Source organism: Ictidomys tridecemlineatus, chromosome 3, assembly GCF_052094955.1.
Source record: "Ictidomys tridecemlineatus isolate mIctTri1 chromosome 3, mIctTri1.hap1, whole genome shotgun sequence".
Lineage (NCBI taxonomy): Eukaryota > Metazoa > Chordata > Mammalia > Rodentia > Sciuridae > Ictidomys > Ictidomys tridecemlineatus.
This window is the reverse complement of record NC_135479.1, coordinates 45,012,568-45,027,288: the sequence shown is the minus strand read 5'-3', so window position 1 is coordinate 45,027,288 and position 14,721 is coordinate 45,012,568. Positions and strand designations below refer to the sequence as shown.

At 44.5% G+C, this 14,721-nt stretch overlaps 1 protein-coding gene across 3 annotated transcripts in view; it reads left to right on the top strand.

Annotated features, from left to right (window-relative positions):
- The window catches only part of Slc43a2 (solute carrier family 43 member 2), a 46,692-nt gene that overhangs the window by 21,003 nt on the left and 10,968 nt on the right, over positions 1-14,721 (top strand). For all 3 annotated transcript variants that reach the window (XM_005327896.5, XM_078042620.1, XM_078042621.1), the window contains exons 6-9: positions 10,705-10,797; positions 12,147-12,280; positions 12,363-12,565; positions 12,996-13,142. In XM_005327896.5, the coding sequence (XP_005327953.1) occupies positions 10,705-10,797; positions 12,147-12,280; positions 12,363-12,565; positions 12,996-13,142 (577 nt within the window). The remainder of the gene's footprint in view (positions 1-10,704; positions 10,798-12,146; positions 12,281-12,362; positions 12,566-12,995; positions 13,143-14,721) is intronic.

Below are 14,721 nucleotides of genomic sequence, written 5' to 3'. Positions count from 1 at the left end.
AGGATATAGTTCAGTGGTAGAGCCCTCCTGGGTCCAACACCCAGTACTCCCCCCCCCCCAAAAAAAAATAGATAGCACCATGAATTTTTAACTTCAAAGAGGAAGTTAAACGACAAATTAGGAAAACATACTTTAGTATATGAACAAATTGTGGATGTCTTCAATGTAAAAAGGACCTCTACAAATCAATAGAAAAGATTAACATCCCCATGGGGATAAAAAGACAAATGAAGTGAAAATGAGGGATTTTTTTGGTTTTTTTTAGAGGTGGAGAAAAATGTTCAGAGTCATTAGAAATCAAATAAATGCTTTTCCTCACTATTTATTTATTGTAGTACTAGGAATTGAACCCAGGGTCACCTCTAGTTCTTTATTTTATTTTTTGGGGGGGAGTGTTGGGGATGGAACTCAGGGGCACTTGACCACTAATCCACATTCCCACCCGAGTCTCACTGAGGTGCTTAGCACCTTGCTTTTTTCGGAGGCTGGCCTTGAATTTGGGATCCTCCTGCCTCAGCCTTCCGAGCTGCTGGGATTACAGACCCTCATGTGCTACTGCACCCAGCTCCTTTAGTCCTTTTTAAGGCAAGATTTTTTGTTTTGTTTTTCAGTGCATTTTTACATTTAGAACAGAACAGTTGAGCAGATATTACATAGTTGTATGCCTACTATCCCCCACATACAATTTCCTCTATTATCAATATTTTGCATCAGTATATTTTGTATACAGTCCATAGTTCACACTAATATTCATTCTCTGTTAACACCCTCCTATAGTTTTGGTGAATATCATGATGTGTCTGTCATTATAATTATAATTAAGGATAGTTTCATAACCACAAGAATTCCTTGTACTAATTTGTATTAATGCTTTTCCTAATTTGTATTAATGCTTCTCTCCCACCCCAAACCCATGACAATCATCAATTTTTTTACTATCTTTATACTTTTCCCTTTTCCAAAATGTCATGTATTTGGAACCCTGCTGGCTTCTTCCACTTAGCAATATGCTCCCTCCATGTCTTCATGCTCCCTCCATGTCTTCATGGCTTACCAGTACTTTTTTTTTTTTTTTTTTAATTGCCTAATAGTGTTCCATTGCATAGCTATACCACACGTTGGTTTGTTCAGTTACCTACTGCAGGATGCCCTGGTTGGTTCCAAGTTGGGGTGATTATGAATAAAACCATTAACATCCAAGTGCAGGTTTTCATGTGGACATAAGTTTTCAATTCAGCCAGGAAAATTCAGCTGGTAAATACGCAGGAGCCCAATTGCCAGTAAGACTCAGCTTAGCTTTGTAAAAACTGCCAAAGTGGCTTCCAAAGTGGGGTGTCACTTTGTACTCCCACTAGCCACAAACAAGCATTGCTCTTGTTCTGCATCCTCACCAGCATTTGGGATTGTCAGTTTTACAGATTACAATCTTCCTAATAGATGTGGAATGGCATGTGATTGTTTTAATTTGCAATCCCCCATGGTGTTGAGCATCTTTTAATATGCTTCTTTACCATTCATATATCTCCTGTGAAGTATCTGTTCAGATCTTTTGCCCATTTTTAAAAATTTATGAGTTATTTGTATATTTGGGATTTTTATATTTGGGGTACATGTTCTTTATCAGATATCAGTGTCTTAAACACTGAGCCACACCCCCAGCCCTTTTAAAAAATATTTCATTTAGAGACAGGGTCTGGCGAGTTGGTAGGTCCTTGCTAAATTTTTGAGGCTGACCTTGAACTTGGGATCCTCTTGCCTCAGCCTCCTAAGCCATTGGAATTACAGGCATAATTCACTGTGCCCTGCTGAAAAGCTTTTTTATAATTTTCTGAAAAGAGGTGTTTTGCTCTTTATGAGCAATTCTCCAAAGAATAAACTGCTAATTTGGAATCATCTGTTGGACCTTGTTTATGAGTCCGTCCATCACCTCTTTACTTCTGTGAAGTTGGTGCCTCATAAATATAAACTTCCTGTTGAAGGTTTCAACTAAGTGGAGACTAGAAAAAGTGTTACAGAAATAAATAAATAAAGAGCTACCTTACTCACAGAAACAAAATAAGTGCTATGTTCTTCTTCTCCTTTTTTTTTTTTTTTTTTTTTTTTTGGTACTAGGGATTGATCCCAGGGATGCTTAACCACTGGGCCACATCCCTAGTCCTTATTTTTAATTTTAAGACAGGATCTCACTAAGTTGCTGAGGCTTCCTTTGAATGTGCTATCCTCCTGCCTCAGCCTCCTGAGCCTCTGTAATTACAGTTGTGTGCCACTGTGCCCAGCTCTCTCTCTCTCTCTCTCTCTCTCTCTCTCTCTCTCTCTCTCTCCAGCCCTTTTTTTTTTTTTGAGAAAAAGTCTTGCTAAGTTGATGAGACTGACCTCAAACTTGCAGTCCTCCTGCCTTAGCCTCTTGAGTTGCTGGGGTTACAAGTATGAACCACCTGACTGTTCTTCTTTTAATAATTAACTTTCAAGTAAAGTACATGTGGGCATTTATTTATTTATTTTTTGTTTATTTATGGTACCAGGGAATGAACCCAGGGGCACTTAATCATTGAACCCCAGCCCCAGCCCTATTTTATATTTTATTTAGAGACAGGGTCTTGCTGAGTTGCTCATAGATAGCCTCATTAAATTGCTGAGACTGGGTTTGAACTGGCAACCTTCTGCTTCAGTTCCCAAGCTGCTGGAATTACAAGTGTGCTTTCGTTTTTTAATGGAGTTCTCATCTCAGAGAGTTAGGGAAAACATCCTAAAATGTACATTATAGGTTGTCTTGCCTTTTTTTTCTTTTCTTTTTTTTTTTTTTTGGTGCTAGGGATTGAACTCAGGGCCTTGGGCTTATGAGACAAGCACTCTACCAACTGAGCTATACCCCCAGCCCTTGCTTTTTTTTTTTTTTTTTTTTTTTTTTAAAGAGAGAGAGAGAGAATTTTTTAATATTTATTTTTTTAGTTTTCGGCAGACACAACATCTTTGTTTGTATGTGGTGCTGAGGATTGAACCTGGGCCGCCCGCATGCCAGGCAAGCGCGCTACCGCTTGAGCCACATCCCCAGCCCTTTTTTTTTTTAATAGAACTTTGAGACTTTACTGAGATTTGAAAAACAGATATATTGTTACTTTGCAGGTTTTGATGAAGTAGGAACAGAGAAGGACTTGAGTGTCTGCAATTCTTATCAAACACTCTGGTCACACCAGTGCTAGTGGCTAGTGGCCACACTTTGAATTAGCAAGCCTCAGGACAGCTTTAGGACAAATGAAAGGAATACCTTGAATATCCATCATGACTGCCAAACTCTATTAGCTAATCTGTCTCGATGAGATGGGGCAGCTTTTCAAATGTTGCATTTCCAGAGTCACCTTGGATAGCTGACAAAAGAAAATTGCTTGACTTCTCCATCTCCATCAAAACAAGTAAACTTTGTACAATTTAATTTTTAAAACTATTTTTAGTCTTTTCAAGAGTAGATTTTAAAAACATGTAGTTAATGTGCACTGAGTGAGTATCAAGAGAGTAAACTTGCAGCCACATTAATACAGGGTTTTGCCAGGTGCAGTGGTACACACCTGTAATCCCAGTGGCTCAGGAGGCTGAGGCAGGAGGCTCTCAAGTTCAAAGCCAGCCTCAGCAAAAGTGAGGCGCTGATCAACTCAGTGAGACTCTGTCTCTAAATAAAATGCAAAATAGGGTTGGGGATGTGACTCAGTGGTTGAGTGCCCTGAGTTCAATCTCTGTTATATCACCCCAACCCCACCAAAAAAAAAAAAAGGGTCTTGATACATTGCCCAGGCTGGTCTCTTACCTAAGCCTTTTGAGTAGCTGGGATTACAGGTTATGTGCTACACCCAGCTCACCTTATCTTTTTTTTTTTTTTTAATTTTTATTTATTTTTGAACTCAGAGCATTTTACTACTGAACTGCATCCCAGTCCTTTTCATATGTTTTATTTTGAGACAAGATCTCACTAAGATGCTTAGGGATTTGCCAAGTTGCCAAGGCTGGCCTTGAACTTGCAATCCTCCTGCTTCAGCCTACTGAATTGTTGGGGTTATGGGTATGCACCACCATGTCCAGCCCCAAAGAAGACTTCTTTTTTTTGTTTGTTTTCTTTTTTTGGTGGTTCTGAGGATTGAACCCAGGGCCTTGTGAATGCAAGACAAGCACTCTACTGACTGAGCTATATCCCCAGCCCCTTATCTTTTTAATTATGGACAATTTTAAACATACATGGTTTTAGAGAAAAAAGTATAATGAACCGCATGTGCCTATCTTGTAATTTAATGCTTGTCAGTTTGTAGCCAGTCTTGTTTCATTTGTAACTCCATCCACCATCCAGATTATTTTGAAGCAGATATCAGTCATTGATTAATGTCATTCATATATACAAAGAAATGGATTTTTTTTTTTTTTTTGGCATTGCTAATGATCAAATCCAGGGTCCTTATGCTTGCCAGGTAAATACTTCACCACTAAGCTACACCCCTGCCAAGAAATGGATTTTGAAACAAGGATCCTGGGCTTTTCACAGTGGTGCACACCTGTAATTCCAACTACTCCAGAGGCTGAGGCCAGCTTGTGAATTTAGTGAGACCCTGTCCAAAATAAAAATTTTTTAAAAGGGCTTGAGGGTATAGCTCAGTGGTAGAGTCCTTGCCTAGCCTGCTTGAGGCCCTGGGTTCAGTCCCCAGCACCACACAGACACATCACACAGACCTACCAAAAAACAAAACAAAACAAACAAACAAAAACAACTAAAAGTCGAGGATATTAGTAAAGCAGTGTATGTTAAAAATAATGGTAACACAACATTGGAGTGACTGACGAAACAGACACTTTCCGTATTGCTGGTGAGAGAATTAGAGTGTTGGTTGGTGGCAAGTCTTCTGAAAAGGCTGTTTGACATGAAGTATCACACATCCTTCAAAAAACTTGTATTCCCTTTTGCTTAATGATTCTACATTTGGGAATTTTCCCAAATGTAGTTGTGCCAGATATAGTGGTGCATACCCGTATCTCAGCAACTTGGGAGGCTGAGGCAGGTGAATCACAAATTTGAGGTCAGTCTCAGCAACTTAGCAAGACCCTGTCTGAAAATTAAAAAAATAAATAAAAAGGACTTGGGATGTAGCTCAGTAGTAGAATGCCCCAGGTTTAACCCTCAGTACTACAAGAAAAAATATATATATTTCATATACTCCCAGTTATATTAAAAATTTATAGGCATTAGTAGGAAGAAGATTAAAGAGAAATATATATCAAAATGGTAATATGGCTCTATAAGGGTGACTTTTATTTAATTGTTTATGTATATTTTGTTCCAAATGTTTTAAAACAGACATACAATTTCTAATCAGGAAAAAAAGTCATAATTTAAAATATAAGGAGTAGGTATTGGCAGGAAGCTGTGCTGTGTGGTTTGCCCTGAGGCTCTGTTCTCTCCTAGGAATGGTCCTTCTGACCAGAATAACATGTTAGAGAGAGTTTTCATAGTGTTGATAAGAATGTTCCAGGCAGGGTGAGGCTGGTCAGCAGTAAGGGCAGCTGGAAAGTTGCTGTCCTTGTTCAAGCCTGAGGGCAACAGTTCACCTGCTGACAGGTGGAAAATCAGCTTGTCTCCCAGGTGCTATTCTTTCCTGGATCTAGTACCAGAAAAAGGATGGAGAAGATCAGGGTAGGACTGCATGCTGGCATTAAGCCACTGCTGTTCTTTCGGCATCTAGCCTGGGTGAAGGTTAAGGCAGGCTTGAGATTAAAGGGTAGAAAGAAAACGAACGGCAAACTAGCTGTGTGCTTTTTGGAGTATTTCTGAATCCCAGTTGAGAAGTTTGTGCCCAGAGGTGATTCTACTTTGGGGAATCTACCCTAAAGAAACAATAGCTATGTGCACACATGTTCATTCTCAAGGAAAAGAATGTTCACCTGGCTTAACCCTGCACCAAAGAGTCGAGGCTCTTTGCCTCCATCTGATCTTCTGATTGGGTTCTAAGCCTTCTCTGAACCCTTTCTCTTTTTATCTGTACTGGTTGGAATGGAATCCCAGGCAGGAACAGTTCCCTCTTTCCCCATAGACCTAATCTTTGGATTTTCCCCGAGGTGGATATGGCTCCAGGATGCCCCCTTACAAAGCTGCTTTGCAGGTGGGACTAGCAAGGACCAGCCCAAGTACGTGAACTCTGGAACCGGGCTTGTCCTTTGAATTGCAGCATACCTAGGAGGCAGGTGTGCAGAGAATGCAATTTGGCACCTTTTGAGCTCATCCAGGTGTGTCTGGACACACATGAGCACTTCTCATCTCTTTTCTGCTCTGCCTCTCCCTTTCCTCTCTCTGATCCTTCCTGAGAAGCCTAGGACACAGCACCCACTCTTCAAGGGAAGAGTTTTGGTTGTTTTTTGTTTTGTTTTGCAAAGCCAGGAGTGCTGCCCCCCAGCTCTTTATATTTTATTTTGGGACTGGGTCTTACAAATGTCCAGGTTGGCCTTGAACTTGCAAACCTCCTGCCTCAGCCTCCTGAGTCCCTGGAATTACAGAATCTCTGGGATTATAGGTTGTGGCATCATCATACTTGGCTGGGAAGAGCTTTTTGTTGTGTGCTAGAAATTTTGAGGGGAGCCTAGGTGGGCTCCCAAGCCTCATTCTCTAAGGTGGCTTAGTTGGCCACATACTATAGATTCATTCATGTTCATTTTTAACCCTGGGATACCAAAAAATCTTAAGTCTCTTACTCTTCTTCTCTTCTCTTTTTGGTATTAGGGATTGAACCCAGGGGCACCTAACCACTAAGCCACATCCCCAGCCCTTTTTTATATTTTATTTTGAGACAGGGTCTTGCTAAGTTGTTTAGGGCCTCACTAAGTTGCTAAGGCTGGCTTTGAAACACACAATTCTTCTGCCTCAGCCTCCCGAGCCACTGGGTCTTATTTTCTTTTTTTTTTTTTTTTTTTAAAGAGAGAGTGAGAGAGGAGAGAGAGAGAAGGAGAGAATTTTTTTTAAAGAGAGTGAGAGAGAGAGAGAGAGAGAGAGAGAGAATTTTTAATATTTATTTTTTTTAGTTCTCGGCAGACACAACATCTTTGTTGGTATGTGGTGCTGAGGATCGAACCCGGGCCGCACGCATGCCAGGCGAGCACGCTACCGCTTGAGCCACATCCCCAGCCCCATGGGTCTTATTTTCTTAATGGCTATATTGATTATACTGATTCACAAACCAGTCAGTTCACCTGAAGTGTACAATTCATTGGTTTTTAGTGTATTTGTATATTTGGTATATTTTGTAGTTGTACTTTCACCACTACAATCAATGCTATGACCCCAGACAGAAACCCTGTATCAATTAGTTGTCCCTCCCTCTTTACCTCCCAGGCCTTGGCAACTAGTAATCTTTGTTTTTATGGATTTACCCATTGGGGAGAATTCATATAAGTGGAGTCATAATATGTGGTCTTTTGTGTCTGACTTCTTTCACTTAGCAATATGTTTTCAAGATTTATCCATGTTATTAGGGTACGTCTTTCTTTTTATAACCAAATACTATTGATGAAGCCAGACACATACACCTGTAATCCCAGTAATTTGGAAGCCTTAGGTAGGAGGATGCCAAGTTCAAAGCCAGTCTCAACAATTTAGGCCCTGAGCAACTTAGTGAGACCTTGTTTCTAAATAAAACATAAAAAGGGCTGGGGATGTGGTGAAGTGTCCCTGGGTTCAATCCCTAGTATAAAAAACCAACCAACCAAAAAATAATAATTGAGTATACCAGATTTGTTAATCTATTAATTCATTAATGGACATTCAGGTTGTTCTCACTTTGGGCTGTGATAAGGAATGCTGCTACTGTAGACATTGACATACAAGTTTTTGTGTGAACATCTTTATTTCTCTTAGGTGTGAAGTTAGGAGTCAACTTCTGGGTTGTGTGGTTACTGTGTTTTAACTGTTTGGACTGTTTTCCAAAGTGACTGGACTGTTTTTCACCAGAAGTGCATGAGCGTTCAAATCCCTCTACATTTTTTTTTTTTTAAGAGAGAGTGAGAGAGGATAGAGAAAGAGAGAGAGAATTTTTAATATTTATTTTTTAGTTCTCGGCAGACACACATCTTTGTTGGTATGTGGTGCTGAGGATCGAACCTGGGCCGCACGCATGCCAGGCGAGTGCACTACCGCTTGAGCCACATCCCCAGCCCCCCTCTACATTCTTAACAACATGTGTTAAATCTGACTTTAGTATAGCCATCCTAGTGAGGACCAACTGGTATTTCATGTGGTTTTGATTTGCATTTCTTTGTGATTAATGATGTTGAGTATCTTTTCCTGTGATTTCTTTTTTTTTTTCCCATTTGTATATCTTCTTTGGAGAAGCGCCTGTTCATATCTTTGTCTTTCTTCTTGTTAATTCTGAGGCACTGGGGATGGAACCCAGGGATGCTCTTCCCTGTGGTATATCCCCCAGTGCTTTTAAAAATTTTTTAAGACAGAGCCTCATTCAGTTGCCTAGGCTGTCCTCAAACTTGGGATCATTCTACCTCAACCTCACAAATAACTGGGATTACAGGCATGTACCCCCACCTGCTCCTTTGCCCATTTAAAAAATGTTTTCTTATTAGTTATAGGGGTTCTTTATATATCCTCAAACAAGCCCCTAATCATATATATGATTTTTGTAAAATTTTTTTTCCATTCTATGCATTTTGAAACTTTTTTCCCCCAGTACTGGGGATCAAACCCAAGGCCTCATATGTGCTAGGCAAGTGCTCTACCACTAAACCACATCCCCAATCTGGCTTTTTACTTTTTCAGTGGTGTCCTTTGAAGCATGGGATTTTTTTTTAATATTTATTTTTTTAGTTGTAGATGGACATAATACCTTTATTTTATTTATTTTTATGTGGTGCTGAGGATTGAACACAGGGCCTCACACATGCCAGGTGAGCGCTCTACTGCTGAGTCACAACCCCAGCCCAAGCATGGGATTTTTTAATTTTTTTATTTTTTTGCAGTGTTGCAGTGCTAGGGAGTCAACCCAGGGCCTTATGCTTGGTAGGCACTCTACCACTGAGCTGTATCCCCAACCCAGAATTTTTTTTTTTTTAATTTTTAATTTTTTTTTTTTTACTGGGGATTGAACCCAAGGGCACTCAACAAGTGAGCCACATCCCCAGCCCTCCGCTTTTTTTTTTTTTTTTTTTTTTGGTACCAGGGATTGAACTCAGGACCACTTGACCACTGAGCCATATCCCCACCCCTATTTTGTATTTTATTTAGAAATACAGTCTCACTGAGTTACTTAGCACCTTGCCATTGCTGAGGCTGGCTTTGAATTTGTGATTCTCCTGCCTTAGCCTCCCAAACTGCTGGGATTACAAATGTGCGCCACCACACCTAGCCCAACCCAGAATTATAAATTTTGGTAATGTCCATTATTTACTTACATTTGTGGGGAGAAAAAAGCAGAAATAATGAGGAACAGGCATATAACCAAGTTCCAGCTGCCTCCATTCAGCAGCAACGATTTAGCTTGCAGTAGCCATGTTTGATAAAACAAAAATGATTCAAGTCAAAAGTGGGGAAGGGGAATATAGTTTATATCCCTGGAGTCAACCTGAATTCAATGACATTGGATAGCATAACTCTCAGGAGCTACGGCAGGGACATTGTGGGTGTGAGTCTACTGCATTGCAGTCTCTCCTGAGGCTGGAGAAGAAAAGCTAAGGCTAGTTGTTTGGGAAGATGTACTTTGCCCCAGATCTGTCTGAATTCATGACTCTGTAGCATTTTACTGTACCTGGGTTTCTGCAGAATCACTGAGGGTTGGGCCTTGAAGTCTTGTTCAATGGGCCATCTCTTGCCCTGCACCCAGGGTGAGCTGTCATGACACAGGGCCTGATTAATTAAAGCTAATTCCGCCATTAGCCTTCTCAGGTGCCCATCGCTAGGATGGGACCTCAGGTGGGAGGAGGATCCCCTATTTGTACTTAGAAATTCAGAACCAGGAACCTGGGCTGGTTTTCTTATTAGCCCTGAGGGAACTATAGAATTCTGATGGCACCTCCCAGAAACCTACTCTCTCAAAACTAAAAGCAGCTTTTGATGACATCTGGTCCTTCTGGGACTCTGATATTTTTATTTATAAAGTGACGTTCTTATCCCCAAATAGATTCTTATTTTTATCGGGCTTTCTCCCTTTGAGGGATGCCTGAGGCTCATAACTTTGTTCTCTGGCATCTCAGTATAACCCTGAAAAGATAAGAAGGCCCCTGGCCTATGCCAGGGGCAGAAACAGGAGGATACTTAACCCCCCAAAAGTCAAACAACCATCTCTTTACATTTGGAAACCCCCTCTTTTTTGGTACTGGGGTTTGAAGCCAGGGGTGCTTGTACCACCTGAGCCACATCCCCAGCCCTGTTCATATTTTATTTTGAGACAAGTTTCTCAGGGCCTTGCTAAGTTGCTGAGGCTGGCCTTGAACTTGTGGTCCTCCTGTCTCAGCATCCTGACACAGGCATGCACCACTATTACCCAACCTGATTTTTTTTTTTTTAAATTTTCCTTTTCTTGTCTTATCCATCTCAGTCCAGAAATGGAAAATCTGCAATTGATAGTAATCGCCCCTGGACTACCCTGTGGCTTACCCTAGAGCAGGGCAGGTGTCCCTGACACTGCCTAGGCTCTGAACTCCCTCCTCTAAACCTTGCCTCTGTCCATCTTTTAGCTGCCCAACATGTTCGGCGACCTTCGGTCCACATTTATTGCCTTGATGATTGGATCCTACGCCTCCTCAGCAGTTACCTTCCCAGGAATCAAGGTAAGGGTGTGGCCATGGGTCTTCAGCAGGGTACTTTGTGCTAGTGTATGTGCAGAGGCCTCCCCCAAGGCTCCTTAATCCTCTCTGAAAAGAGAAGTCATTGTTGGCCCTGGAGAAGGCCCCTCCCTTTCCACCCCTTGCACCTGGGCAGGATGCACCTGGGCACCATAGGAGTAAGAAAATAAAACCCCTAGGCCGTGGGGAACTGGAGGTTCAAGCATATCGCTGTAGTGTGTGACCACAGGCTGGGTTAGGGAAAGGAGGGTGGGTGAGTTCCCTCCGGTCCCGAGTCCCCCTAGCCTGTTGTTGTTGGGCTGTGGCTCCTCATTAGCCAAAGCTCTGCTCTTGGCCAAGTTGCTTCAGCTGTTTCCCTCCCGGGCAGGATTCTATGTCTGTGGAAGTCACATGGGGTCAGGATGAAGCAAACACCTCCCAGTCTACCAACCCAGGTTCCCTCCCCAAATCCTGTTGCTCTGTCAGAGCTTCAGCAAGGACTTTATCCTCCCTGGGCACCAGGACCCAGTCAAAGCCACACTCCTCAGAGATGTGAAGCAGGGGGGCGGGGGGGGGGAGCTATTACTGATGAGGGGAGGCAGTCCCAGATGTGGACTGGTCACCTAGGAATCAAGGTGGTAGGAGGTAAGAATCTAGGACCAGCTGTCCTGTGGACTTTGGAGGTTCTTTTGCTCCTAGATGGTGAAGAAGCCTACAAATTCCTCTTCCTTTTCTCAGTGTCTATAACTGCTGGCCTCCTCCCTGGGCAGCTGTAGCTGGGCAGCTGTATGCCAATACTTTGGGGATTCTCATGTAGACACTGGAAATAATCAGTACTCACAGCAGTAACTGTTAGCTTACTCAGCACTCGCATTCTCACGCCCACCTACCACACAACACTCTAAGGACCCATGCCAGCGTCACACCCATTGCACAGAGGAGCTGAAGGAGATGCATTCATATGTGCACATATGCCTCAAAGCTACCTTGTTCACGCTTCTGTGGACAGGGTCAGCAGCCTCCTGTCCTCAGGGAGCTGGACTAACAGCAGACAAGTAAATCCATCAAGCAATGCACTGATCTCACCCAGGGCTGCTCACTGTGGGCCAGTGAGGCAGACATGACAGTGATGGGGTAGTAAGCAAAGGCCTCTCCAAGGCGGTGACCTTTGGTCCAAGTTAGTGACATGCCAGGGCCAGGCAAGTTGGAATTATTGGAATGCAGGGTTTTGGATGACCAATGGGCCAGGCTGCCAGGGCTGTGCCTCCTCCTGCAGCTCAGCACAGGGAAGCAGGGGCTTCCAGGTGCCTACTGCCCACTCTGACTCTGACCCTTTGTCCCCATGTGCCTGGCAGCTCATCTACGACTCGGGTGCCTCTTTCATTGTCATCCTTGTGGTCTGGGCCGGCTGCTCTGGGCTGGTTTTCCTCAACTGCTTCTTTAACTGGCCACTGGAGCCCTTCCCGGGGCCGGAGGACATGGACTACTCGTAAGTCTGCACACTTTTGGCCCCAACCCTCATGCTAGCCAGGGTCCTGGGTCACCAACAGACACTATCCTATGGCTTCCAGGGTGAAGATCAAGTTCAGCTGGCTGGGCTTTGACCACAAGATCACAGGGAAACAGTTCTATAAGCAGGTGACCACCGTGGGACGCCGCCTGAGCGTGGGCAGCTCCATGCGGAGCGCCAAGGAGCAGGCGGCACTGCAGGAGGGCCACAAGCTGTGCCTGTCCACTGTCGACCTGGAGGTGAAGTGCCAGCCAGATGCTGCAGGTATTCACCGCACGGCCCCCACCCCCCAGGTCTGCCTGAGACCTCAGTGTCTGCGCCCTGGGTGATTGGGAGGAGCTGCCAACCCAGAACTGGAGGGGGCGGTTCCAGCACCCCCTTGACTAGGGCCAGTACTAACTGAGGCTCTGTGGTGTCATCTCATTAAATTCCTACTTCATCCCAGAGGGCTTGGTGGCATCACCTGCCCAGTTTTACAGATGGGCACACTGAAGTTCAGGAGGGTGAGAGTTTTACCCAGCTCCAGCACCAGCACCATGAACCCCACCAGGCTCTTCCTTATTTCCCCCTGCCAGCCTCCAGCGTGGAGTGACTTGGTCAGCATTTTGGGCCTCCCTTCCTCTCTCGCACTCAGCTCCTGGCTGCTGAGTGGGCTGTGTGCCTCAGCCCTGAGCCCTGTACCTTTTCCCTGCAGCGGCCCCCTCGTTCATGCACAGCGTGTTCAGCCCCATCCTGCTGCTCAGTCTGGTTACCATGTGCGTCACGCAGCTGCGCCTCATCTTCTACATGGGGGCCATGAACAGCATCCTTGAGTTCCTGGTCAGTGGCGACCAGAAGACAGGTAGGTGCCCCTGGACCTCAGTACACAACACTAGGGGAAGGTGCCCCAAGAGTGCCATTCACTGCCACCAGCTAGGGTCATGCCCCATAGCCACCTACTGGAGTGTGTTAGGCTGAGCTGGACCAGAAGGGCTCTGAAATGGCAGTGTCTGTGGCTCTGTTTGCTGTTAGAGCTATTTCACCACAGCCAGCCCTGACTGTTCTCAGGTCTCCATCAGGGTTTCCCGGTTTAGGAGGGAGGGAAGGACCAAAATAGCTCCATGTGTTTAGGGCGTGGGGTGTATGTTTTCCAGTGCTGGCGGGGAGGGCTGAAGGATGTGTCTGTAAATGAAAACAGTGCAGATTTCTCCACCTGAGTGACACAGAAGGCCAGCAAGTCTAGCCCCATGTAGACTGCAGTCTCCATGTGTGGAGCTTCTGGGGGTCGAGGAGGAGGACATAGTCCTGGGTGGAGACTTTTGGGTACATACTGGAATCCGTGCCCTATATGGGTAAAACAGGAAGGCAAAGATTTCCTGGGAGCATCATAATCCAGTTAAGGCTTGTTAACTCCGGGAAACAGAACTGATAACCCATGCGAAAACAGCGAAGGTCTTCAGCTGATTAGAGGTTTTGCTCCTACAAAGAAAGTCAGTACTTCCCCAGGGCCTAGCTGAGTCAGCTTTAGTCATCCCCAACGGGACAAACACATTCGGCAAATCCTTTTATTGGCAGACTCACTGGCATGCAACTTTCTTTTGTTGGTTTACTTGTTTTTCACTGTGGGGAAGACATGATAGGCCTTGTAAGGGGTGAAACAAGAGTTTATAACTAGGGTAAGAAATCCTGTTTTAACAAAGGCAAAAGATAGCAAAGGGAACTAGGTAACACTGTTCCCTCAGAACCAAAAAAAATAAAAAGTGCTGGGGATGTGGCTCAGTGGTGCCTGATAAGCGTAAGACCCCGGGTTCAATTCATAGTTCCAAAAAAAGAAGTAGAGGAAATTGGGCCAGGAAGTTTGGTCTATGGTAGTAGACAAGGCATTGATCTTCCCCAGCGTGTTCCTCTGGAACCCAACATCTAAAGCCCTATGGCCCTAGCTCTTCCCAGAGGGGCTGCCATAGGGTCAGGGAGCTGGTAGAGTATAAGGACCAGCTCTGGCGTCTCAGGGAGACCCCTGGTATCAAATGGTTTGCCTGGTTGTCCGGTGGATTCTTTGACCTTTCGCTTTGAGTGCAGCAGCATTCCCACAGGGTCACGCGGCAGTGGGGGACCCTGATTCTGCAAGGCCTTCTGCACACAGCCCATCACTTCCCCATCACTTTGCCCAGCCAGCACCACAGGCCTGACTCACCAGCCTGCCTGTGATGAGGCACCGGCAGACAGGAAAATGTCAGCCGGCGCCTGGGCTGGGCCTGCTCCCAGATCCGCTGCAGGGAGCCTGCTGCAGTCTCAGCCTGCCTAGTGCTCTGAGCAGGTCTTGGTGGAAAGAGGTGTGTGAGCACTAGCCTGCCTCCTCCCCCATCCCCTCTAATGGCCTTTCCTACCACTAACCTTTGTCTTTTCTGCTTTTTCCGCCTTTGCTTTCTCAATGCAGTGAT